Source organism: Gossypium raimondii, chromosome 13 (genome assembly GCF_025698545.1).
Source record: "Gossypium raimondii isolate GPD5lz chromosome 13, ASM2569854v1, whole genome shotgun sequence".
Taxonomy (NCBI): Eukaryota; Viridiplantae; Streptophyta; class Magnoliopsida; order Malvales; family Malvaceae; genus Gossypium; species Gossypium raimondii.
Window position 1 is genome coordinate 4,115,045 of NC_068577.1, and position 27,606 is coordinate 4,142,650.

General features: G+C 33.9%; 6 protein-coding genes across 7 annotated transcripts; 5 read left to right on the plus strand and 1 right to left on the minus strand.

Annotated features, from left to right (window-relative positions):
• The first annotated feature begins 2,544 nt into the window (after positions 1–2,544).
• On the plus strand, positions 2,545–4,214 carry LOC105783679 (scopoletin glucosyltransferase-like). The gene has a single exon (XM_012609268.2). It carries the CDS (start codon positions 2,649–2,651, stop codon positions 4,089–4,091), a length of 1,443 nt encoding a protein of 480 aa, XP_012464722.1. The 5' UTR covers positions 2,545–2,648; the 3' UTR covers positions 4,092–4,214.
• A 235-nt stretch (positions 4,215–4,449) lies between these two features.
• Positions 4,450–7,410, plus strand: LOC105784587 (scopoletin glucosyltransferase). The gene has a single exon (XM_012610490.2). The coding sequence runs from the start codon at positions 5,624–5,626 to the stop codon at positions 7,070–7,072; it is 1,449 nt and encodes a 482-aa protein (XP_012465944.1). The 5' UTR covers positions 4,450–5,623; the 3' UTR covers positions 7,073–7,410.
• A 2,765-nt stretch (positions 7,411–10,175) lies between these two features.
• Positions 10,176–11,477, plus strand: LOC128035928 (uncharacterized). Its single transcript, XM_052626055.1, has 2 exons — positions 10,176–10,360; positions 10,450–11,477. Exons 1-2 carry the CDS (start codon positions 10,357–10,359, stop codon positions 10,839–10,841), a joined length of 396 nt encoding a protein of 131 aa, XP_052482015.1. The 5' UTR covers positions 10,176–10,356; the 3' UTR covers positions 10,842–11,477.
• Positions 11,478–11,942: 465 nt separating this feature from the next.
• Positions 11,943–14,105, minus strand: LOC128036025 (serine/threonine-protein phosphatase 7 long form homolog). The gene is made up of 6 exons (XM_052626531.1): positions 14,066–14,105; positions 13,506–13,570; positions 13,102–13,395; positions 12,686–12,942; positions 12,520–12,601; positions 11,943–12,422 (listed from the first exon to the last, which is right to left on the minus strand). Exons 1-6 carry the CDS (start codon positions 14,103–14,105, stop codon positions 11,943–11,945), a joined length of 1,218 nt encoding a protein of 405 aa, XP_052482491.1.
• Positions 14,106–18,893: 4,788 nt separating this feature from the next.
• LOC105784216 (scopoletin glucosyltransferase) lies at positions 18,894–20,647 on the plus strand. Its single transcript, XM_012610023.2, has one exon. It carries the CDS (start codon positions 19,034–19,036, stop codon positions 20,504–20,506), a length of 1,473 nt encoding a protein of 490 aa, XP_012465477.1. The 5' UTR covers positions 18,894–19,033; the 3' UTR covers positions 20,507–20,647.
• A 132-nt stretch (positions 20,648–20,779) lies between these two features.
• LOC105784217 (protein SRC2 homolog) lies at positions 20,780–22,572 on the plus strand. Of its 2 annotated transcripts, none has more exons than XM_012610024.2 (7): positions 20,780–20,966; positions 21,078–21,182; positions 21,255–21,381; positions 21,462–21,533; positions 21,788–21,833; positions 21,928–22,159; positions 22,248–22,572. In XM_012610024.2, the coding sequence occupies exons 1-7, from the start codon at positions 20,924–20,926 to the stop codon at positions 22,280–22,282; spliced, it is 660 nt and encodes a 219-aa protein (XP_012465478.1). In that variant the 5' UTR covers positions 20,780–20,923; the 3' UTR covers positions 22,283–22,572. The 2 variants fall into 2 exon arrangements, with proteins under 2 accessions (XP_012465478.1, XP_012465479.1); XM_012610025.2 differs by having other exon boundaries at positions 22,251–22,572.
• Positions 22,573–27,606: the final 5,034 nt, after the last annotated feature.

The window sequence follows — 27,606 nt, forward strand, 5'->3', positions numbered from 1 at the left end:
ACAATCGATATGCACTTATCTTTCCTTAAGGTTAACTTTTTCTTATAGAAAAATTGTAATTGATTCTCTCTCTCTCTTTTTCTTATATTCTTTCATAAAACTTCATAAAAAAACGACACATAGAGTTGGATTCGATAAAAAAAAGAGAGAAGCTAATGTACCACTTACTAGACTTTTATAATAATAGTCATTTAAAAATTGTGGATTTTACAGTTAAAACATGGACTTAAATTAGGGATGACAAAACTCAAACTATCCTATGGATTCCAAATTAATTCACTCCGAATGAAATAGATTTTTTTATTTGAAAAGTGTATATGAGGTGGGACGGGTGGAATTTTTCTTTTGGATAGTAGGTATGAAGTGATTATAGTAATTGTTTGCCCCGCTCCACTATATACACCTACCATTTTATCCTTTTATACATAAACTATTAAAAGGGTAAAAATATAGTAACGTAATATAGAAAAAAATATATTTTTTATGTTTAAATATTTACTTGACTTTAAAAAGATTGAAAAAAATAAAAATAAGTAACAACAATTAAATTGAAGCAGAGCGGGGGTAGGGTAGAGATGGGTGCATTTAACATTCATAGAGGTAATAGTGAATTTCAAAATTATACATCCATAATAGAACGGGACGTGTGATCGAGTAAAGTGTATATCAATTGTAGAACAATAATGAATTTAGCAATATCCATCCCATCCCGCCCTATTACCATCCTAACTTAATCACCATGCCTCAACAAGCAAACACCATTTTTGCTTAAGAACCACTTGGACAGCAGCCAATAAAAAGTCCTATTTGATATTGGAATTCATTAGAATCCAGATAAGTGGAAAGAAGAGCGGCTAGTATAATGCTTTTGAACTTTGATATTTTTGAACTAGTACATCAAAATTAAAATAGTTGTACAGAAGCACTAAGGTCCAATCGATTCTAATTCTACTTAATTATATGTATTTTTTGAGTCCCATTATCATTATGGCTGACGTTGTTATTCTTGAGTCAATGATGATAATTTATTTAGTGGAATTTCAATGAATAGAATCATGAGAATGAGTGCAAGTAAACTTTACGTGATTTGTTTAAGATGGATTTAGATAGGCGGTGCATTTATTTGTAGTTATTGTAAAATAGTGGTGGCGGTGAGAATAGATACTATAGTGATATTGTAGCGTGAAACAAAAATTAAGCTAAACGCACTGCACCATATCTCACCGTCCATCCAAATCCACCCTTAGTGAGAGTTGTATTTGTAGTGTGTGTTGTTTTATTGGAAGGAAAGTGTGAGAGTGTAATAATTTTCTTTTGGAGAATTATTTTTCGACATATTTTAAGTTTTAATGGCACTTTTCGGTGAGTAATTTCATACAAATCGGGGTGTTTTTATTAATTTTTCACATTGTTTCCTTTTATTTAAATGATTTAAATTAAAATAAAAAATACATAACTATAAAAAAGATAATGATTGAAATTTATGTCATTATTGAAAGATGTATTGAAGAATTTGTCTAAGTTTATATAGAGAATTGAAAGTAATTATTTTATTAGTGAAGAACTGACTTGAGAGTGCATTATTAAATGTATTTTTAGTTAAGAGTCATAAATTTTAGATATTAAGTTTGAAAGTGCGAAGTTTAAACTTATAAGTATCAGTTAAGATAATGAATATTCTTTTTAAGTAAGACCCCGTATATTTAAGGAAATTAAACTGTACAAACATCTTTTGTCTTATTTACTCTTTTGCATTTTAACTGAGGAAAGAACAAAACTTTCCTTGCAAATTGTTAATCATGGGGATAAGTAGCGGTGAATTTAGGGTTTGCTTACCATTGAAATTAAAAAATATTTTTAACTCAAATCATGATTATAAATAAAATAAAAATAAATAAGTATATTTTCAAATTAAATTTAGATTTTAAATTGAGAATTTAACCCAAATTAAAATTTTTAACTTTTGAACTTTTGGAAAAGCATTTTTATTAAATTTTTTGTTATCCCTTATTAAAATTTTCACTTTACATATCATATTTAAAATAAATATTTTATAAATTATTAAATTTTTAAAAGAAGAGCACTTTTCATAATATTTTTAAAGGTTTTAGCTTGGTACAAATATCCTATGTCTCCTCAATTCGTCAAACGCTTAAGAACTTTTCCGAAAAATCTATCGACAACTGAGAGACGCCGGGCAGTGGCAAATTTGACCAAGTGATGTTAGTGTAGAAAAAGTTCAATCAATGTAGCAAGAATTAGAGGAGTTTTTGTTCTCTGGAAACTTGCAAAGACTTGACTCACTCGCTTCAGCTCCATTTTTAAACTATCACGTAACTTCAATGAATGTTCGGTGTTCCTCGTTCCGTGTTCAAATCGGATTTTATCATTCTACTTTTCTCCCAATGCTTTTGTCGATTATTACGAGTTTCCATGTAAGGAGATGACGAATGCAATGACGTATATTGTATTACCCCGAAAAATACTGAATTTCCCTCATAGGATTAGTCTACTCCTTTCTCGGTCTTATATATCAGCATGTCGTCGATTCAGTGTCAGCTGAAATCCATCACAAAATTTCAAACAATCCCAGAATTTTTTACCTTTCAGTCCAACTCTAAACAGTAGTGTTTTTTTTTCCGGGAAAAATGGGAAGAGAACTTCATATGTTTTTCCTTCCATTCTTGGCTCATGGTCACCTCATCCCAACTTTGGATATGGCCAAGCTGTTTGCTAGTCGAGGGGTGAAGACAACTATAGTCACCACTCCAGTCAACGCTGCTTTCTTCTCCAACACAATCGAGAGAAGCAAGGAATCGGGTATCCATATCGGTGTTGAGGTTATCAAGTTTCCGGCTGTCGAAGTTGGGTTGCCTGAAGGGTGTGAAAGTGCAGATTTGATCCCTGCTCGCCTAGTTTTTGAACTGATGCCCAAGTTCTGGAAGGCCGTGCTCATGCTTCAAGAACCGTTCGAAAAGCTGTTACAAGAATGTAAACCAGATTGCATGGTGGTTGGTGTGTTCTTCCCTTGGGCTACTGATGTTGCAAACAAGTTCGGAATTCCCAGGTTGGTGTTTCATGGAACTAGCTACTTTTCATTGTGTGCAACGGAGTGCATGAGACTATACGAGCCACACAAGAAAGTCCAGTCCGATTCCGAACCTTTTGTGGTGCCTAACCTTCCCGGTGATATCGAGTTAACGAAAAACCAGCTGCCAGATTCCGTCAAACAAGAAGATGAAAATGAACTTAGCAAGATGATTAAAGCAACCAGGGAGGCAGAGTTGAAAAGCTACGGCGTAGTTGTCAACAGTTTTTACGAGCTCGAGGGAACCTATGCTGATTACTATAGGAATGTGTTGGGTAAAAAGGCATGGCATGTCGGCCCTGTTTCGCTCTGCAATAGGACAACTATAGATAAACTAGAGAGGGGGAAGAAATCAACCATTGATGAACACGAGTGCTTGAAGTGGCTTGACTCGAAAGAATCCAATTCGGTTCTTTACATATGTTTTGGGAGTATGGCCAGCTTCACCTCTGGTCAGTTAAAGGAGATCGCTATGGCCCTTGAAGTATCAGAGGTGCAGTTCATTTGGGTTGTGAGGAAGCCAAAGAACAATGAAGAAGATGAGGATTGGTTGCCAGAAGGGTTTGAGAAGAGAATGGAAGGGAAGGGACTCATAATAAGAGGATGGGCACCCCAAGTTTTGATTCTTGATCATGAAGCAGTGGGAGGATTTGTGACTCATTGTGGATGGAATTCAACCTTGGAAGGCGTGTGTGCTGGTGTGCCTATGGTCACTTGGCCAATATTTGCAGAGCAGTTCTACAATGAAAAGTTGGTGACTCAAGTCTTGAAGATTGGAGTGGCCGTTGGTGTTCAGAAATGGGTGAGAGTGGAGGGAGATTTTGTGGAAAGGGAAGCCATTGAAAAGGCAGTGAAGGAGATCATGAAGAGTGAGAGAGCAGAAGCAATGAGAAACAGAGCCAAAGCACTGGCCGAAGCAGCAAAAAAAGCTGTTGAAAAAGGAGGGTCTTCTTACTCTGATTTGGATGCTCTGATTGAAGAAATAAGCTTACATTCTCATTAAATCCGTAGACATTTCATATTGTCGTTTGGTTCTTCAACTTCATGCATGTTTCGCTTTACTGTTAAATTGGTAGAGCCCTCCTTTCATACTTTGTATAATATAACACCTGCATGATTCTTTTTTTTTGTCTTTCTCAATTGTTCCGATACTGGGACGGACTTGTGAGGTGAGTCTTGGATACGGTATATTCAAAACAGGTATGCTCAAATTTTTAACTTTTTCTTTTATATATTTTAAGGTACCCATATATAAATATTTGAATAGATGAATGGGGTTCTTAAAATTTTAATTAATCCAAGTCACAGGTTTTGAGCCTTTGGTAATGTCATGTCTTGTCAATCGATGTTAGTGCAATTAGGAGTCCGAGATAGCTGACTCACATTGAGGTCTTCAAATTGGAGTTAGTCCATGGATTTTGAATCGAGTGGTTGAATTTTTTTTTTGAAAAGTGGATATGAAGTGGGGCGGAATTGATTTTTTTTTCTTTTTAAAACATGAGTATGGAGCAGTTATGGTAATTACTTGCTTCGCTCCGTCTTGCATTGCTCTGTTATATAATATTATCATTTTATTCTTATATACATAACTATTAAAAAGGTAAAAATGTAATAATGTATTATAGAAACAATTATATTTTTTATGTTCAAATATTTTTCAGAAGAATTATGTTGAAATATTTATTTAACTTTAAAATATTGAACCTATTGAAGATTAAAAGGTAACATCTATGGAGGTGGTAATAAATGATGAAGTGGGCCGGGTGGTGAAGTAAAGCGTATGATTGGATTTAGTAACATCTATCCCTCCTTGTTTCCATTGTCATCTTTAAATTTACTAATCTGAACATAATTATAAATAAAAAAGCATTAAAATTGAAAATTTGTAATTATGGATTTTTTCTCTGTAACATTGATGCGTGAATAGGAAGTGTTTTTGTTATAAATTTCGACAAAAAATTTAATTTTGCAAACAAAATTAATGAGGTTGTCACGTGTCTTAAATGGTTAGATTTGATTAATTTAGTGATTGAATTAGTATTTTTGTAGTTAGAGACTTAAGGAGATGATTTAATATAATGACAGAAATTCATAATTAAACCTTTAAAATGCTTTCTAGTTTTCGTCGTGTTTGTTTTGAAAATAATAATATTATATTGTTAGCAACGTGTCATATCAGTTATTAAATCTGTTAAAAAGAATTAAACAACGGAAAAGCCGTACAAAATTCCAAAATCGATCAAAACATTAAATAGTACAAATTTCAAAGGAAGATTGGATCAGGTTAAGTTCAATTGATTTTTAAATATTTTTTAAAAATTAATCAACATTTTTTAAAAATTTGTTGAATTTACTAATAATTTTTATTAATTTAATATATTCCTTTCTCGATCCTAGATTATACAGGTCATCGCTTCAGTGTTAGCGGAAATTCATCACACAATTTCAAGTTCAAACAACCCCAGAAATTTCCAGTTTCATCACCTATCACTTCTAATCTAAATTCAACTGTTTTTGAGTGTTTTTCAAGGGAAAATGAGAAGAGAAATTCATATGTTCTTCCTTCCATTCTTGGCTCATGGTCACCTCATCCCAGTAGTGGATATGGCCAAGATGTTTGCGAGTCGAGGAGTGAAGACAACTATAGTTACCACTCCAGTCAACGCTCTTCTCTTCTCCAACACAATCGCGAGAAGCAAGGAATCTGGTATCCACATCGGTGTCGAGCTTCTCAACTTCCCCGCTGTCGACGTTGGGTTGCCTGAAGGGTGTGAAAACGATGACTTGATCCCTACTTCCCAAGACGGAAATTTGGAAATGATTACCAAATTCTTCCAGGCCTCACTCATGCTTCAACAACCCTTTGAAAAGCTGCTACAAGAACGTAAACCAGATTGTTTGGTGGCTGATATGTTCTTCCACTGGGCTACTGATGCTGCAAACAAATTCGGGATTCCCAGGTTGGTTTTTCATGGAATTAGCTACTTTTCATTGTGTGCATCGGAGTGCATGAGTCTATACAAGCCATACAAGAAGGTTCAGTCCGATTCCCAACCTTTTGTGGTGCCTAACCTACCAGGCGATATCAAGTTAACAAGAAACCAAGTGCCGGATTACGTCAAACAAGATGCTGAAACTAATTCTACCAAGCTGTTGAAAGAAATCAAGGAAGCAGAGCTGAAAAGCTACGGCGTAGTTGTCAACAGTTTTTACGAGCTGGAGGCAACCTATGCTGATTACTACAGGAATGTACTGGGGAAAAAGTCATGGCATGTCGGCCCAGTTTCGCTCTGCAATAGGAAAAATATAGATAAAGTTGAGAGGGGAAACAAATCAGTCATTGATGAGCAGGAGTGTTTGGAGTGGCTTGAGTTAAAAGAACCCAATTCGGTTCTTTACATATGTTTTGGGAGTAGGACCAACTTTACATCTTCTCAATTAAAGGAGATCGCCATGGCCCTTGAAGCATCGGAGTTGCAGTTCATTTGGGTTGTGAGGAAGCAAAAGAACAATGAAGAAGAGGATGATTGGTTGCCAGAAGGATTTGAGAAGAGAATGGAAGGGAAGGGACTTATAATAAGAGGATGGGCACCCCAAGTGTTGATTCTTGATCATGAAGCCGTTGGGGGATTTGTGACTCATTGTGGATGGAATTCAACCTTGGAAGGCGTGTGTGCTGGTGTGCCTATGGTTACTTGGCCAGCATTTGCTGAGCAGTTTTACAATGAAAAGTTGTTGACTCAAGTCTTAAATATTGCAGTAGCTGTGGGTGCTCAGAAATGGGTGAGAGTAGTGGGAGAGTTTGTGGAAAGGGAAGCCATTGAAAAGGCAGTGAAGGAGATGATGAAGGGTGACAAGGCAGAAGAAATGAGAAACAGAGCCAAAGCACTGGCTGAAGCAGCAAAGAAAGCTGTTGAAAAAGGAGGGTCTTCTTACTCAGATTTGGATGCTCTGATTGAAGAAATAAGCTTGCGTTCTCATTAAATCCATGGACACTTACCTGTCTTTATACATTCAATCATTGCTTGCATCTTCAATTGACCCTATAATGTTTTGCATATGGATGGTGCAATTCCTCAGCAGCTAGCTTCATGTGTTCTTCCTTCCATTCATGGTCCATGGCCACATGATACCAATCGTAAACATGGCTAAGCTGTAGCTTAAATAATTTTTTTTTTAGTAATTTTAAACATAAAATCTTTTGGAACTGTAGCTTTTCGATTTTTCTTCGACTGAAAATTAAATATTGTTGCTGATTTTTGCCCTGGCCTCTTTCACTTATCAATAAATAAAGATTGTTGCCACTTAAAAACGGTAAACTACATCGATGGTCATCCAACTATACCCTTATTTCTGTTTTGGTTATTAAACTTTAAAAATTTTTAATTTAGCCACTAACGTTTGAATTTATTCCTGTTTTGTTCACTCATCAATAAATTGATAACGGAAAACCTTTTTTCTAATTGGTGTAATAACACATTTAGTCCTCAATAGTTACATATTCTATCAATTTGATCTTAATTTTAAATAATTTAATAAATTTAACCTTTCAAATTTACAAATTCTATCAATTTGATACTAAAACTTACTAACTAAAGCTTTCAGCTTTTAAAACAAAGGTATTCCACATCTATTAATTGTTTTATTTACGGGTTGAAATTATCTAATTCGGTATATAACCGGGTCTTTTACAAAAATATTATAAAAAATAAAAATTTACCAAAATACTACAAGTTTTTTTTTATTTACCAAAATATATAAACTTTTTTTATTTACCAAAATATATAAAAAAAACCAAAATTAAAAAAAAAACCTGACAAAAAAAATCAGACTGAAGTGACATCTCACTGGTCACGCCAATGGTATTGGCGGCACCAATGGTGCCAATGCCATTGGCGGCACCACTCGTATTATAAATACGACCTCTACCAAGCTGAAAAAAGAAAAATCAACAAAAAAAAAAGAGTTGGTGCTGAGAAGAAGAGAAAAAGAGAGAAAGAGAGCAGAAAAAGGAGGTATTTTTTTAAAAATAATTGATTATATTGTTGTTATTATTTTGTATATGTTGTAATATTTTTTGTTTTAGTTTAGTTATTAAGATTAATAGAACTCAAAATAAAAGTATTAGTTAGTATTATTATTATTATTATTATTATTATTATTATTATTATTATTGTTGTTGTTGTTGTTGTTGTTGTTGTTAGTATGAAGATGTTATTAATGTATTAAGATGTGACTTAGTAATATTATTGTTAGCGTAAAACTAGTATTATTATTATGGTTACTTATTATTTTTATTTACGAAAATAAACTAGTTAGTAAAAACTAGTATTATTATTATAGTTAGTTATTATTTTTAGTAAAATTAATAATTTTAGTGTGTATTATTTTGAGTATAAAATTAATAATATTATTCGTAGTATAAAATTAATAATTTTAGTGTGTATTATTTTATTTATTATTTTGAGTATAAATTTTTTTTTAAGTAATTCAGTTACCGTTCGAGATATTTTATGAGATTTTGTTTTTTTTTACAGATTAAATATTGAAGATGGATGCTAAGTTTCTTGTATGCGTTTATTTCGATGGAGTCATATTGACAACAAGTGTTGGATGTGTATTTGAATGTCAGCAACAAATAGCAATGAGATTTAATAGAAATGTATCGTTCGATGAAATGAAGGCAATGATTAATGCAAAAATCCATAGACGTTGTGGGAGAAGGATATCAAAAATTTTCTACAAGTTTCCAATTTCGACAAATCCGGTCAAATTCGTCGAAATGGAACTTGTAGACGACGAAGACGTGGAGACAATGGTCGATCTCTACTGTGGGAATGGGACTGAGAAGAATGCACCGATTCACTTATTTGCTGAGTTAGTCGGTATGGAGCAAAATGCATCTGATGAAGAAGACGGGGCTGAAGAACCGCGGATGGTGGCTCCAATATCATACGTTGATAGTGAATCAACTATGGGTGGGATCGGTATCGACCTGAATATTACACCCGATGTTGACATGGTTGGTGGTGAAGAAGAAGGTGCCGGCGAAGAATGTGGTGGCGATCATTGGGATGAAGAGGTCGATAGTGACGCTGATCCCGATGTAGACGATGTACCTGATGATATTGACGCTGAAGATGTCAACAACGATGAAGGCATTAATACTTCTTCGGTCGGGGAGCAGATGCGGCGTATTCTGATCCACAATAATCCTGGGCCACACATGTCGCTCATAGACCCCGACGCAGCGTATATATCTGAGTTTTCGGAGTACCCTGAAATAGTTCATTCTCACGGGCTGGCCGTGACATCTTCTGATGATGAGTTATTCATAGGCCAGATATTCAGCTGTAAAGAAGAGTGCGTATATACCATTAAACGGTACAACATGAAGATATCGGTGGATTATAAAGTCTCTGTGTCTACTCCGACAATATATGTTGGGGAGTGTTGGAAGGCAGCGGAAGGCTGCAAATGGCGGGTACGAGCTGCATTCATTAGAAGTTCTCAGATGTGGGAGATATGAAAATTTGTTGGTCCTCATACATGCACATCAACACGTATGACAGAAGATCATGGAAAACTTGATTCGAAAACCATTTGTACTTGTATCATGCCAATGGTGAAGGATATGCCGACCATTAGAGTTTCGGTACTCATTGCGGAAATGCAAGCACGATTCCAGTATCGAGTCTCGTATCGAAGGCATGGGTAGCTAAACAGATGGCGATGGAGCAATCAGATGGGGATTACGATTCGTCATATAACGAACTTCAAGGTTGGATAGTCGCTATGCGGAGTACGTCATCGGGACCGTGATTGAGTTGCGCACAATTCCATCTTACGGGCGGATTAGCGATTCTGTACCGGCAAAAGGATTTTCCATCGGATGTTCGGACGTTCGAACCATGTGCGGGCATTTCCCCACGCAAGCCACTTCGCAGTGGATGGGACTGGTCGTATGGAAAATATACACGATCTCGCTTCTTGCGATGGCTCAAGACGATAATGTAAACGTGTTCCCGATAGCATTTGCTATTGTAGATAAAGAGAACATGGAGTCTTGGGAATTCTTCCTCACAAATCTGCGGAGGTATGTTATTACGAACGATAACATTTGCATCATCTCCGATAGAGGGAAGGGTTTAATTGCAGCTATTAGGCGTTCCGGTGTGCCGTGGAGATCCATTTATTGCATTCGTCACATTACGTCAAACTTCCATAAAGATTATAAGAATGCAGACTGGAAGAGACAAGTCGTGGCAATGGGTAAATGATAACCTTATCTTTTCAATATAAGCTGTAATGTTTGATGTTATCGACTTACTTTAACTTATTTTTCGTTAATACGTATGTAGCGTACGAGTTAGAGCCACATATTTTCTGGCAAAGAATGACCCGACTTGAGAGTGATATGGAGGGGCAGACAAATACATCTTTCCAACAATGGTTGCGCACAATGGAGCCGTGGCAGTGGGCTCAAAGTGCTGACGAGGGCTTTCGTTATGGCCACATGACCACAAACTTAGTCGAGGGGATCAACGCAGTCCTGTTGAAAACACGTCATCTTCCGATAGCATCGGTATTTTCTGCTACTTTCTACAGGCTGGCCACTTTGATGCCAAGAATGGGTCGGCAGCAAGTCCACCAGATTCAGGCGGGACATGTGTTTGTCGAATATGTGAGGAATACAATGGTCGTAAACCGTCGGTTGGCGAGGTCAATGAACGTGGAAATATATTCACGCTGACTGGAAACGTTTCGAGTTACCGATATCATCGGTCGTCGACCTAGGTCCTACGGAGTTGATCTCCGGAACAGACGGTGCGAGTGCAGGAAGTTCGAAACACTTCATTACCCCTGTGCGCATGTCGTGGCTGCGTGTGCTAAAGTCAATGTTGATGCGAAACAATATGTCGATGATGTGTACACGCTGAAGCGCACATTGCGTGTCTGGGAGAATGAGTTCCCCGTCCTGCCGGACCTATCTACGTGGGAGGTGCCGCAGATGACTTTCGAGCTTCTCCCAGACACAGGGCTACGGAGGAATCCAAGGGGTCGTCCGCAGTCAAGTAGAATCCGTAATGAGATGCATATTAGGGAGAAATCTGACGGAAAGCGCTGTGGAATATGTAGGCTAACTGGTCATAGCCGAAATAAATGCCCTAACCGAAACTTTCATGTTGGACAGTCGTCGGGATCGGGGCGAAATTGAGCTAAAGCTATAAAATTTGTATGTATGTTGTTATAAAAGGTAATTTTATTAATAATAATTTTTCTTATTCGGCTTATGCTTACGCTTAAAGTGTATCCATATTGTTTCCAGAATAAGTTATAATGTACCATGTGAGCGTTATGGAATTATTAAGATTATATCGAAAATAAAGGCATTCATAATTCGATTGAGCTTTAACATAATGAAAAAATTGAATCATTGATATATATACATAAAATTCAGAACATCCGAGATATCTAAAATACAATAATTCGAGTTATAGAAAAAGTGCATTAAACCCCTACAGTTGATGGTTCGATGGTGTTGTTCGGGGGGTATACTTACGCGGAGGTCGACGCTGACGGCCTGGGCGACGACCAACGTCCTCATCGTCCGCAGGTGGGGGCGTGGAAAACATAGAGGGAATGTCCTATCGCTCGTTCGCCGTCGACGAACTTGAACCAGCATGTGTCTCATAATGCGACGGATACGTGTCATGTTGGCCGGGCATGCCGTACTACGGCCGGGGGGATCCAAACAGTTCAAAATCGAACACATATTCGCCCTCTGCATAGCTCGGATAATATTCACCGCCAAACTGATCCGGACGATAGCCAAGTGATTCCTCACTTGAACCTAACTGTTCGGGCTCTGCCGGTTGCGAAGGACAATATGCCGTCGGATCCGGATCCATCGAGCTGTCTGCTTCCGATCCCCCAACTTGCTGAACGTACGCGCTCCAAGTAAATACGGCTTCCCGCGACTATGGTACCATTCTATATACTGTGCGGATGGTTGCAGGTCTGTAGCCATAACTATCTGAGGAATTCGGCGCAATCGATCGTACCACAGTGCGACGTATTTCCAGTGATATATTCCCCAGTCCAATTGAACTCTTCCTCTCTTTGTCAAGCCGTGATCATCCCCCAACTGGCACGGCGGATCCGGGATATGTTGGATGCAGCCAAACTGTCGAAGCACCCGATCGCCGTTATACCACTCGACGATGTTGAAATTTATTATTGGTGTGTTTGTGCACCATGTGTGGGAATCAACGAGTGCGGACGGGGGTACAACATTTGTAATTTCTGGCCTCCGGTACGGCATCCATATAAACTGCATGAGTAATAACATTGTAACGAGTTAGACGGATAACATGTGAGAAACATGTAAAAATACCATGTATGTCATGAATATTACAATAGAAACTTACCCCTTCTCGGGCATGCTGTTCAATCCTCATGCGGTATATCGGGACATCACACGACTTCCCGATGCCGGGACGGGTCGTCCACCTACCAAAAAAGTATATGGTTTAGGGTTGGTAACATTACTCAATATATTATGACTACAAATAATGACAATTTTTATTTTCTCACCTGAGTGACAGTGGATATAGATAGGGTTGGTGACTAACGCGTGCCAAAAACGGCATCCGATAAAGTGCCCATGACTGCAGCAGTATGAGGCAACCGCCGATGTCTTTACATTGCGGGTCTGTCGCCTGACAAAGCTCCTTGTACAGCATTGCTAGAATGGCCGAACCCCAACTGTACGACCTAGCGTGGACAAATCGACAGCGAGGCAAGTCGACAAATGCACACCGTCGCCGTTTGCATCGGGCATGAGTAGTGCCCTATCAAATGCATGATGTACGCCGAGCAAATAGACATCAACTCACATTCATCGGCGGTCGCGATAGTCGACAAATTTTGGCTCTTAGCCATGTAAATTTTATTGTGGAAAAATATTTATCACCGTCCTTTGGTGACTCTCCTAGGAGTTGATAGCAAACCGCAGCCGGATCGGTTAATGAAGATAGTCCCGTAACGGGATTCCCGTCAACTGAGAGTCCAAGCTGCACTGCAACATCCTCTAACGTCACCGTGCACTCCCCGCACGGAAAATGGAAAGTATGGGTCTCCGGACGCCACCGCTCCACTAGCGCGGATAATAGATCAAATCGCAAGTCGGAGGACCGGATCAATGCGACTGACCCAAATTCGGCTAGCTCCAGGTACGGCATAAATCGTGCATCTGGAGCTATCTTTAAAACACTCACGCGGCCCCTTAATACTCGATACGAGTCCTGATAGTGTTAAATAACAGAAAAAATATTACGATTGCATAATTTATTTCTATATCTGCGTATATCCTTTTAAATAAATAGAACTCCGATTAACAAATAATAAATAATACCTCGTTATTAGCCGCATTAGATATGTGTCTAATATCGCTTCGAATCAATTCAGCCATTGCAATGCCTGCAAGTTGAAAAAAAAGTTAGTAAAAAAATCGTATTTCGGCCATTTATTCGTATTTTTTTCTGCGCATTTTATTCCTTTAAAATATCATAATTCCTAATTTTATATTTTTACATTCTTTCACTGCATAATGTTTGAAATTTATTAATCGAGTTTGTTATTTAAATTAATTTGCTGTAAAAACTTAACCCTTACCCCTGCCCTTTGTTCGTATAATTTTCTCAATCTTTATTACTTTAAATAAAAATATATTATTCTCCTATTTTATTGTTTTAAATTATTTCAATACATTTTCTTTGAAATATTTTGTATTAATTGTTTCTGAATTTTAAAAAGTGAGTAATACACTCTTACTTTTGCCATATGTTCGTATTTTTTCTCCGCATTTTATTACTTTAAAAATATCATTAACTTAGTCTTTTATAATTTTACATTATTTCAAAGTGCATAATGTTTGAAATTTATTAATAAATAATGAGGATTAAAAGTAATTACCCACATATTGGTACCGCCTTTTTATTCCCTCCATAACCATTTTTTCCTCTATTCTTTTGGTAAATAAAATAAAACTTTATAATATTTTTGTATTTTTTGTAATATTTTGGTAAATAACCCGAAATAAACCTCGTCCCCCGCCTTTGGTCGTATTATTATTTTTCCGATTTTATTACTTTCAATAAAACTATATTCTTTTGTATTTTATTATTTTATATTATTTCACTACATTTTTTCCAGTTAATTCTATAAATTATTTCTGAATTTTTAATAACATTTACTAGTACAGTCTTTCTTCGGTCATTTATTCGTATTTATTTAATCCACATATTATTATTTTAAAAACATAATTTTTATTTTATAATTTTACATTATTTTCAATTTATTATGTTTTACATTTATTTCATGTACATTTTTCGCATTTCTTTTTCGCATTTATTTATTTTCAATAAATATACAATTCTCGTTTTTCTTTTCGTATTTTGTGTTTTCTAAAACATACTTCTTTGTCATTTTTCTTTTAATGCTATTTTCCTAAAATTTTATTTTCAAATTCATAACTAAATTTCATAAAAAAATTCCTAATCAACATATAATGTACTTTAACTTATTTTTTCATTCTAAATATATTTAATAAAATATATATGCTAAATAAAATAGTAAAATAACTATAATTACATTACATAAATTTTAAACACATAAATATTACAAAAAAATTCAAATTTATTAATAAAATTACCTTTTTTTCCCTTTTTTTTCCTTTCTTCCCTCTTCTTCTTCTTCTTTTTTCTCTTCTCCTTTCCCTTTCTTTCCTTCCTTCTTTCTTTTTTCTTCTTCTTTCTTTCCTTTTTTCTCTTCTCCTTTCCTTTTCTTTCTTTCCTCCCCTTTCTTTCTTTCTTTCTTTCTTTCTTTCCTCTCCTTTCTTTCTTTCTTTCTCTCTTTCTGCCCCAACCACCGACCCCCCCCAAATAACACCAACTGGTGCCGCCAATGGCATTGGCACCATTGGTGCCGCCAATGGTTTTGGCACCTTTGGTGCCGCCAATACCATTGGCGTGACCAGTGAGATGTCACTTCAGTCTGATTTTTTTTTTGTCAGGTTTTTTTTTAATTTTGGTTTTTTTTGATATATTTTGGTAAATAAAAAAAAGTTTATATATTTTGGTAAATAAAAAAACTTGTAGTATTTTGGTAAATTTTTATTTTTTTATAATATTTTTGTAAAAGACCCATATATAACCATTCTTGTTTATATTTTTGAGAAGTTAGTGTTAAAACTATCTAAACACCATTAAAAATAATAGAAAATATAAAATTTTGAAATATAATATATAATAAAAGTATATAAATAATTTAATATTTGTAAAAAATATTTTTACTCTAACTAGCATAATTTTAGTTTTTAATTAAATTGGTAAATTATTTGATACTAGATCGATTATTAGTGATACATATTGTTTATTATAGATTTAAAATTAAAAATAAATAGAACACATAATAATCTCTTAATCAATATATAAAACTAAAAATCATTATCAATGTAACAAAAGGAAATTCAATTAATTCTTTCACTTTCTTTTTCTTATGAAAATTAAATGTTCATAATTTTTCTTATATAATTATTAATTGAACAATTAGATTTTTCAAAGTCATATTTTTAACTCTAGATTTAATTTTCAATTTCAAGGACTATTTCTATGTATCTTAAAGGAAATATCATATGGTTAACAACAAGAGTTATAAAATATTATATTTAGAAGAAAACTAATGAAAAAAAAAATAAAGTTTCAAGATAAACTCATTGGTATTAGGAATTGGTTCGAAAAATGGCTCATTAGTTGAGAGATTTTTTTGGGGGGGTTTTACAAATTTATAAATGTGGAATACCTCTGGTTTAAAAGCTAAAAATTTGGGTTAGGAAGTTTGAGGATCAAATTGATAGAATTTGTCAATGTGAAGGTTTATATTTATTGAATTATTTAGAATTAAGATCAAATTGATAGAATATGCAAGTATTGAGTAATAAATGTGTTATTATATCAATTAGAAAAAGGCTTTCTATTATCAATTTAATTGCGGGCGATCAAAATAGGAACGAATTCAAACGTTAGTGCCTAAATTCAAAAATTTTAAAGTTGAGTGACCAAAATAAGAATGCTGGTATAGTTGAGTGATCATTTGTATAGTTTACCCCGTCAAAGCAATGTTCGATACAAGTTCAAAATTAATTCCTCTAATTAAAAATATTTTACAATATAAAATGAATGAAAAACTATAAGGAATCAAAGATACCTAACAAAAGAAATTTCTTTCACGTAGACATGCAAGTTAATAACAATTATGAAAATAAAGTGTGGACAATGTACATGGTTTGACAAGTCAATAATAATTGGAAGAGTTGGTTAAAGTTTAATATTAGCTCTAAGAATTGTTTGATTATTCATAAAATCCATAGAAGATTGTTTTCTCTTACTTTGTGGCGGGTTTGACTTATTTGAAATGATACCATTTTTGATGGAAGATATTATAATAAGAATAGTGTTAATACTTGAAATATTGTTGTGGCTAAAACTAGAGAGTATTTTTCTCTTCGAGCTTCAGTCAAAAGGATTCATGTAGGTCTATTGTGCAGGTTTTATGGCAATCACCACTAATGGGGCGGTTCAAATTGAATACAAATTGATCTTCGATAGAAAACCTGAGAAAGGTAAGATAAGGGTGTATTATTCTCGAACACGATAAGAAATGGGGTTTAATTAGGAATATCCCAAAAGCAACTAGTGTCAAGGCAGAACTATGAGCACTTCAAGATGGCCTATTTCTTGTTAAATCTCTTAATATTGATTGCTTGGAAGTTAAACTCGGTATTACTAGTGTTAGTTAGTTTTGCCCGTATTGTTTCTATTAATAATCAATTGCTCTCTAATTTGATCTTGAATTACAAAGTGCTCTTTAATGGGTTCCAACAATGGACCATGAAACATGTTTTTAGAGAAGGGGAATTGATGTGTCGATGCTTTGGCAAGGATATGGAGTAGTTATTTAGACCCTTTGGTTACTATTTTTTTTATATAAATTTTGAGTTTCATGTTATATGCTTTTATCTCCCTGATTGTATTAAACTAAGATTATTTGATGTATGCTATAAGTCAGTTGATATTCAAGCTATTGTAAGTTAATTAATCAGTTAGTGTGTTATTAGAGATGGTTAGTAGCAATTAGAAGTTAGTTTTCATCATAACTTGTCTACATAAAGGAGTTTTGTATTTGTGTATTTTAGCTTTTCAATTTTCATCAGAAATCAATTATCTCTGCTTTTCCATTCATTCAATTGTTTTTATTTGTTCTTGATAATCTTTCTTCTTCTCAATTTTTACAATTCATATGACTTTCTCATGATTCATGACTGTTTAGATTTAGTTTATCATGGTATCAGAGCCAATCACTCATTGTCATTGATTGATCTATAGTTATATATAAAGTGTTCGGCAGTTTGTCACAATGAAGGTAACTTTCATGGCTAGGTTTGAGCATGAAGACAATTCTTAAGTTAAGGTTAACCTAGTGTTCTCCAACGAACAAGTCAATGTTCGTTTGGATTATAGGAATTTCCTTTTGTGGAAATAGAATATCATGTTTATTGTTCAAAGTCATGGGCTAGTAATAGTTTGAGAACTTTTTGCCTTTATTGCTTGTTTGCTTATCATTCATGAACATTGTTTGTAAACATATTCAATTATATATTCATGAACATGTTAATGTTAGTTTAATGTTCACAAACAGTTTTATTTAACTTAATGAATGAATATGAACATGAAATTCCAAATAAATAAATACAAACACAATTTTAAAATTTTAACAAACACAAACCTGAAATGAGCAACCTTAAAATAAACAAACGAACATGATCATAAATATATTCATTTAAGCTTGATTTATTTACAATAGTATATATCTATAACATACATGTTCTTTTAACTTTATCTTTTTTTCTTTTTTTTTCATTCTCTTCGCTTCTCCCTCTATTTTCTTCCTTTCTCCATCTCTTTTAACGAAAAAATATAGGGACCAATTGTATAATTTAACCTAAAATTTTCGTTTGAAATTATGATTTAACATGTCATGTCAACTTAACATTATACCGTTAATGGCAATTAACACTTAGTGACTAAAATGTTACAACACGATAACGTAAGTGATTAAAACATAACATTCCAAATATAAGTGACTAAAATATAATCTGAGAGAAATAAAAGTGACCATTTTGATAGTTTACCCAATAATAAAATAAAACCCTTTTTTATTCTGTTTCTTAATGTATGAATTTATACAGTTTTTATATTGGAAGTCAAGTGTACAAGAGTATTCAAACTCTACAAATCAGGACATGGGATGTAAAATTGAAATTTGCCCTTTTTTAATTCAAAATTTTCTTTCATTTCTTTTTTTATTGGTGAGGTCATGTTATAGAGGTCATATGTTAAAGATCAGCATAGTTTTATAAATATATATATATATATATATATATATATATTATCACAGTTTTGATATATTAAAATGAAAACCTACTTTGATTCTCAAAGCCAATTAATTTAAATCAATTTTGTCTCTTTTGTCACAGGAGTCATTAAGTCTGCAAATACCAATTTGACTGAGTCAAATGAACTGTCAAGATTAAAATTTCTTCAAAGTGATAAGATATATACTCTTTAACTCCTAGTTTAAGTATGAATTTCCAAATATTCAAAGGCTGACATTTCTTGCTTATATTGTAAAGGAACAACTGCACTTGGAAATTACTGAGAAGCAGCTATGATGAATCTGACAGATTAAAAGATTAATTATATCTATTTTCTCATCATGTAAGTGTTTATAAGTAAGGAGTCCAGGTTATGAAAATTTTCTATCAAATGAGCTTTTCATGTTTTCTCCCTCAAACCAGCCTCCTAATTATTCCCACGAGGCCAAATGGACTCAAAACCAGATCCCCTTCATATCTTGTTCTTTCCACACCTGGCTCATGGACATATGATCCCAACTATAGATATGGCTAGAGTATTTGCAAGGCAAGGAGTGAAAGCCACCATTCTCACAACTCATCTTAATGCCTCTTTCTTCTCTAAAGTGATTGAAAGGGACAGAAAGTTGGGATTTGAGATTGATATTGTGATGATAAAATTCCCTTCCATGGAGGCTGGCCTGCCTGAGGGGATTGAGAATATAAGTTCCATCACTTCACAAGAAATGGGTTATAAACTCTTCAAGGCTGTTAGATTGCTTCAACAACCCCTTCAACAAGTACTTGAAGACTGCCACCCCAATTGCCTGGTTGCAGATGGAATGTTTCCATGGGCTACGGAAGTTGCAAGGAAGGTAGGGATACCAAGGTTAGTTTTTTATGGAACAAGCTATCTCGCCTGTTGTGTTTTAGATAGCTTCCTGCGTTATGAGCCTCTGAAAAATGTTACATCAGATGATCAACTCTTTGAAGTTCCTGGAATTCCAGACAAGATCATGATGACAGGGCTGCAACAAGCAGCTGAGCTTAGAGACTCAAGATCCAACAATGAAACCACAGTTGTGTTGCATAAACTTCTAGAAGCTGAGATTACAAGCTCTGGGGTTATCATGAACAGTTTCCAAGAGCTTGAACCAGCTTATGTACAACACTACAGGAAAACTTTGGGGAGGAAAACATGGCACATAGGCCCTTTATCTCTCTGCAACAATGACATTGAGGATAAATTAGAGAGGGGAAATGCAAATGCTGTCTCTACCCATAGAGTTGAATGCTTAAGATGGCTAGACACAAAGAAACCCAACTCAGTTTTATACATATGTTTTGGAAGTGTATCCTGGATCTCACCTACTCAGCTTAATGAGCTTGCTAAGGGGATAGAAGCTTCTGGGGTGGATTTCATATGGGTAGTGAGAAAGACCAATAAAGATGAAGAAGAAGAAGAAGATAAAGAAGAGTGGTTGCCAAAAGGATTTGAAGAAAGGATGAAAGGGAAAGGTTTGATTATAAGGGGATGGGCACATCAACTGTTGATTCTTGATCATGAAGCTATAGGAGGGTTTATGACTCACTGTGGGTGGAACTCAATACTGGAGAGTATCACCGCTGGAGTGCCAATGGTTACTTGGCCACTCAGTAATGAACAGTTCAGCAATGAAAAGCTTGTGACAGATATAGTAAGAGTAGGGGTTGGAGTTGGAGCACAAGAATGCTCTAAATGGATGGAAGGCAAGAAATTGTTGGTGACAAAAGAAAATATAACCAGCGCAATATCTCAGCTGATGGTTGGTGAAGAAGCTAATGACATGAGGAACAGAGCCAGTGCATTGAAATGGATGGCAAAGAGAGCTGTTGAAGAAGGTGGATCATCTCACTCTGATTTGAAGGCTTTGTTAGATGGATTGAGATTGAACAGCATTTAGGGAGATCAATAAGTTAAGTACTCAGAATAAAGCTCTAGATCAATTTCAAATGTAATAGAAATTCATATAATTAGTGAATGCAATGGAAAAAATCCAAACTTTAATATTCCAGCAATAAAATACACATTCGAAAACAAAATACACCAATTAGCAATGGTGCCTTTCCTAATTAGTAGTTAGGATAACAAATCTTTGACGCGTGTTCCATCAATAAAAGAAAGGAAGAATTTTTCGGATGCCAACAATCCAAGCTTTTTATGGTTGATCTGAAAAGGAAAAATCAAAGGAACAGTAGCTTGTAAGCTAATTCAATTCCAGTGGTGGAAAGAGAAAAAGAAAACATTAATACCCCTTAAAAAGGAATAAATTTCAGGGTAAATGCTGGTTTTTTCCTATCCTTTTTCTTAGTATTATTCCATGTCGATTTCGGGTATTCAAGGCCATCTTCTACAGGTCACTGGTATTTACGTTCCTTGAATATTCTTCTCATTTTCTTTGTTGGGTAATTCATGTAGTGTTTGTTTTGATGTTGGGTTTTTTTTTTTTTGTTTTTCTTGTTTGGGTATGGCAGTTGTCGGATGTACCAATTTGAAAAATACTGAATGGATTTCAAGACAAGATCCCTACGTGTGCCTTGAATATGGTAGCACCCAACACCGTACTAGTACCTGTACAGGTAATTCTCTCTTTTCATATGATCTGGGATTTGTGATCTTTGTAAAAAATTGACCTTTTGGGTTTCGTTTAGATGGTGGCAAAATGCCAATATTCCAAGAGAAGTTTACCTTCTCGTTGATTGAAGGGCTGAGAGAGATAAATGTGGTGGTCTGGAACAGCAATACTGTAACGTACGATGATTTTATTGGCATTGGAAAGTAAGACTCCGCCTCTAAGTTAAAATTTTTTGAGAAGATAATGTCCTTTAATGTTTTGATGGGATGTTTTTGGTTCACAGGGTTCAATTGCAGAGGGTTCTTTCTTATGGCTATGATGATAATCCTTGGCCCCTTCAGACTAAAACTGGCAGGTGAATATTGAAATCTAAAAGTGGCACATTTTAATGAATGATCTAATGGCACTTGAGATGAGATGATGGATGTTATGAATCAGACTTATGTTTCTCCCTTATGACTCTGGAATCACTGTTGTTCCTATTCCTAATTCGCCAAGAGTCTCGTGTAGAACTTACCACTGCGATAAATGTATTGTATTAGGCTTTGACAAGTCGGATTCTTTAAGCTCTCTACATCTGTTACCGGCTCTTATGTTCTGAAATTGCAGATATGCTGGAGAAGCACGGCTCATAATGCGTTACGAAAAAGCCCAAGTAACAAGTCCCATCTATTCTTCTGTATTCTCCACCCATCTTTATTGATATTATTCTAACAAGTGGAACTAAATGTTGGTTTGGATCATTGCAGAACCCGGTCATACCATTTGCTCCATCAGCGCCACCCTACGCAACCAGTCCTTATCAATTCCCTCCATACTCAACCCTTCCACAATCTTATCCAACTCCATCACCATATCCCGCATATCCTTCATACCCGTCATCCATGTATCCTCCACTATCCACATATCCTCCACCTTCTGCATACCCTCCACCTCCCTTACCTTCAGCGTATCCACCAGCCTCACCCTATTATCCCCCAGGTAATCCCTAACATAAGATGCATATGTTTTAATGCTACCATTGGCATGTTAAATATAGTACAACTGAAATTCTGTTCTGTTTTTGAAGCAGGTCCAGGCTTTTATCCGCCACCGCCGTACTAAAACATTCTCCCAAGGAGATATTCCAACTAGTAGAACTTAGAGGTCTTTGTGTTCGAATCTCGTTAGATGGTGTTGGAACTATCAATGGGAGAGGATGACCTCCCGTTGTGACAGAAAGGTTTGCCATTCTATAGAAATTTACTGGTAATTGTCCAGTCATGAGATAGGACCGAGTTGGTTTTTACTTTTTGGGGGGTTGTCTGATGGGAGTGGCTCTTGCCAAACTTTTCCATTGTTCCGAATTGTTAATATATCTCAGATTATGGAAGTTTCCTGTGTTTGTTTCTTCATATTTCTTCTTGTTAAACTACATCATACCATGTGTTTTGATCCGCATGCAGATATCTGCAATGTCTTTGATGTTGCATAGGACTCTAGATTTTCTTATCAAACCCTATGCTTTGACGCTATGTATTTGTCCATCTTGAAGGACTGTCCCTATATTTTCACGTAAGTTTAACCCAGTAAGACAAATCTTGAGTTTCCCATGGGAAAAAAACTGTTCTTGGATTTTCATGGTAATCATCTATTTTGCAAGACAAAAACAGCTATGAAACTATATTAGACATGTGTACACTACTATGTTCCAGTTCCACCCTCTTTTTCTCTTAACCAACCATTTTTTTACCTTAAAATGATGACAAAAATGTTCTATAACATGATGCAGTTGTTTCACTGTTACAAGCATAATAACCTGTTTCCACTTTGTACTTCCAGGCAAATTTTTTTTTCTTTTTTTCATTGATTGTGGCAATTATGACTTCATTTCATCAAACCAGGCTGTACTAGTCTGCCAACCAGTGAAAAAAAAATATTGCTAAGAATATGATTAAGACCTTTGAAATCTTCCACACAACAGTGTCCATTATGATAGTGAGTGATGATTTGATTTTGGGTGGAAAAAAAAGGTTAAAATTGATTGAACAAGTCACAGTCAAGCACCCGATACGGTTAACCAACTAAGCAACTGTGTGCCTGTGGCCTCAAAGGATGCATTCCATTTTCAAGGGGGTAGTTGGACCTTGTCTTATTGTTCCATGTGTTGGGAGTCAGGGTCAGATATATCAAGCTCAAGCTACTGGTTTACTCATTTACTTTATAAGTTGGGAAATTCTTGCTTCTTTTTTCTCTCTTTTTAGTTCAAACTTTTAATTTAAAGCTATGTAAGATCTTAAGTGGTTACTTTCAAAGCAGATGAAGTTGACATGTTTTCCATTTGATCTTTCTTGCTTTGACTTTGTCCATTTATCCTTCTTCATGTTGCAATACAAGTCAAAAGAGTTTGAAATTTGATTGGTGGTAAATGACACCCATTACTCAAATGTAAGAAGAAAAAAAAATGTTGATATAAAGACAGAAGTAGAAGTAGAAGCTGGCTTGCAATATTTGGTGGCTATGGTAAAACATATTTATTATGACTGTCTCATCTCACATCCCTAAACCTAATTATCAACGGTAGTTATAGTCATCATTAGAACCACGTTGCATGAAAAGAAGCAAGATTACACATTTACATCACAAAAAGTGGAACATTAATAGTAGTGCTAGATATGATGTTTTTATTCCTTGTTTTCTCCTTAAATGTGTTTGGATTTTTAGTAGTTCAAATCGTATTTGTACTATTGTCAGTATAGAAGGACGTGAGTTCAAGTGCGCTGAAACGTATTATTCTCTCATTTAAGAGTTGAGAAGGGACTATAGGTAATTCTAAAATATTATCTTTATAATTACATTTTCGTGCATGTATTCTATAGTATCCAAACACTTCTTAAAAAATTAAATATATCCATATCAGATATTTATGTACAACCAACACCTATTGAACCTATGTAACATAGTTTCCTACTATTTATAATCAATTTAAAATGTTTAACTCGATTGATAAGTTCATTTACTCAGTTCAATCCTTTAAGAATTTAGTAAATTTTATTCATTGAATTTGTCAAATTTTAAGTTGAGAAAATCAGTTGAATTGCAACGATTTTTTAAACGAAATCCAAACATTTTAAGTTGAAATATCTCTATACAAATTATAATCGTTTTAGTGAAAAACAGGTTAGGTATAAAATATAAATATATGATCAAATCATGTTTCATTTTTTGGCACAATTGAGAACCAAATCCTTTTATATATATAAGTAGCTGTTGACTTAAAAATCAATGTTATAATTCCAAGTGTCGTTACACCTAATAAATCAACTGCTTTCTTTTACTTATTACTCTGTTTAAATTCGAGCTGTTTGTGAGGGTCGGGTCAGGCTTAAAAACGTTACCTTAAAATTTTACTCAAGCTTGATTTGGATAAAAATGTTAAAATTCGGGTTTGGCTTAGTTCGCTTGTATTAAATTTTTTATATAATTTGTAAATATATATATATATAATACATCAAAAATACTAAAAGTATTAAAATAAATATTTTCCAATAAATTGAAAATAAATTTTTAAAAATATGTGTACTTAAATAACACTAAGATAGGTGTAACTTAACAAGCAAATGCCTCTGAAATAGTAACAAACTTAGCAATAAAATAAGAAACAACAAAATAATAGTAACATAACAGTGAAATAGTAGCAAAATAGTAAAAAATAAATAACAGCTTTTTTCTTTTTACATATTAGGGCCGAGTTGAGTTCGGGTCAAAAAAGCCTTACCCAAAGCCCGACACATTTTCCAAACGGACTCTTTTTTTTTGCCCAAAATCATTTTTTAGGCCTATATTTTTACTCAAGCCCTCCCACTTTTCAGCTTGAGCTGGGTTGCCTGACCCATGAACAACTTTAGTTTTAATTTTAGTTTTACAAATTGAGTTCCATTTTTTTGAATATATCAAAAGCAAAAGGATTGGGGTTATTTGAAAATTGAATTTAATGCTGGTATAAATTAAAAATAATATATAAATATTTTTTTATATACTTCATGTTTGTTTTACGGTTTATGTTCGGGGTTCGTGATTACTCCTCCCAACAATATTGTTTCAAAAGTTCAAACCTGGGTCATCCCCTTAAAAGTGTAACGTACTTCCCAAAAAAAATCATTTGGTAAGTAAATTGGTAAACTTTTTCGTAATTAAAAAAAATATTTTTCTTATTCCAATAAAAGTTATAAACTTAAAAAAAAAACTAAATATTTTCTAAATATTTATTATTTTCTAATTATTGAAATTTTTAAACTCAGTAGTAAAATTATTATGCCATTTTTACCATTTATATTTTTTATGGGAGAGATTTACTTACATCGATGTAAAACTTAAGTGATTTATTTTCTTTTCTAATATTTTATATGATTAATATTTTGACAATCTAATCATTGAATTTATTAATATATTAGTACTTGTCATGCATGTAAATTTTTAATCGATCCGATATCTCTATTATATCGATATAAAATATTGTCTATATTGATATATATTTAACAGTTGAAAGATTTTTTATATAAAATGAATAGTTAGAAATTTTTAATTTATACCAAATTTGACATACATAATTTATATGAATAGAGCATGAAATACGCCGGTTGGATTGTTAAAATATTAATTGTATAAAAATTACGGAATTGTGTAAAACCACTTAAGTTTTACATTAGTGTAAGTGAATCCTCTTCTTTTTTATTATTTAAGTTTTTGGTTGGAGTTAGTGCCATGAGAGAATCGAGCATCAACTAGTTAAAGAAATTACGAAATGTCTTTATGTAATTAAAGTAAATTATATTATTTAAGGACATTTTTAGTCTTTCTCATCTAAAACAAACCCAATAAAAATTTGCACGTCATTTGGATTTGAACCTATACTATTTACATTAATAAAACATTAATTGTATTATGCATATTTTATACCTCCATCAATTATATATCTATACTTATTATTTAAGCTTATGATTGAGTTGGTGTCACGAGTCAACCGAGCACCAACAAAGTTAGGGAAATTATGTTTATATTATTATTTAAGCTTTTTGACTTAGGGTGGGTTTAGATGGGCGGTATGTTTACCTGCGGTTAGTGTAAGAACAATGGTGGTGGTGAGATTAGATACTGTAGCGTGAGACAAAAAGTAAGCTAAGCGCACCCCACCATCTATCCAAACCCACCCTTAGTTGATGTCCCGAGTCAACCGGGCACCAACTCAGTTAGAAAAATTAAAAAATGTCATTCTGTAATTAAAATAAATTATATGATTTGAGGGTATTTTAATTATTTTTTATTTTTCCTAAAAAACTCAATAAAAAATTATATGTGATTGGATTATATATTAATAAAATATTAACTTTACCACTAAACCAAAACTTTATTTTAATATAATACTCACAATATTTATTAAACTTTTAGATATCCTAAATATATATTTAAAATTTTCACTAATGAAATTTAAATAAAATATAATTTTTTTATTTAACATAGGTATGATATTTGTATTTTAGGTTAAACGTATATAATTAGTATTTAGTATCTGGGCTATTGGGCCGACTCTGGTGTTAACTACATGACCCAATAGCCAAGCCCTATCTCTCTCTTTATATATGTATAAAATACTATATTATTATAAAATAAATTTTGATTGTTAAAGGAAATGTTTATATAATATTTTATAATTAAAATAATTTATGTTATTATTTTTCATTAAAAATAAATTTTAAAAAACTTATCAAAAAACGCAAAAAATTACTAATTAATTTTTAAAAGTAAAAAAATTCATATCATAAATTTTTTTTTCTTTCAAAATCTAGCCGAATCAAAACTATAATAATCTTTAGGCTGAAATACTAAAAAAAATTCTTTTTTTTTAATTATGAAAATAGGAGGGGAAACTCAAAAAAATCGCTAGCGCGCCACATCAGCTCTAAAAGTGGCGGCACCAATTTTTTTTTACTTTTTGATATCACCTATTAATGTGGAAATAAAATTTACAAAAGAGATCTTTATATAGATGCTGAAAACGTGTCCAGCTAGAAGTATTTAACTGGTAACACGCAAAAAAGGCTTTCAAAAAACGTTTTACCAAAATCAACCCATTCTCATAAATTTTAAAAAAATCGACCTATTTCTATAAATTAAAAAAAAAAAGACATTTTCTAGAAATTTATTCTAATCTTTATTTACGCAGCAACGTATGAACATAAAAAAATAAAAATAATAATAATAGTCGGAAGAGGTAGACCTGGATTAAAAGAGGTGGGCCAAGAAAAGAAGACAAAGATTTATCAATAAACTAATTAATTAATGTCCTAAAAGGAAGAGAACTCCGGTCCGATGGAAATGGAATTCAATATATATACATAAATGGGTAAGTTATAGTGACTGAATTATTTTAAAATTTTTATTTAAGTCTG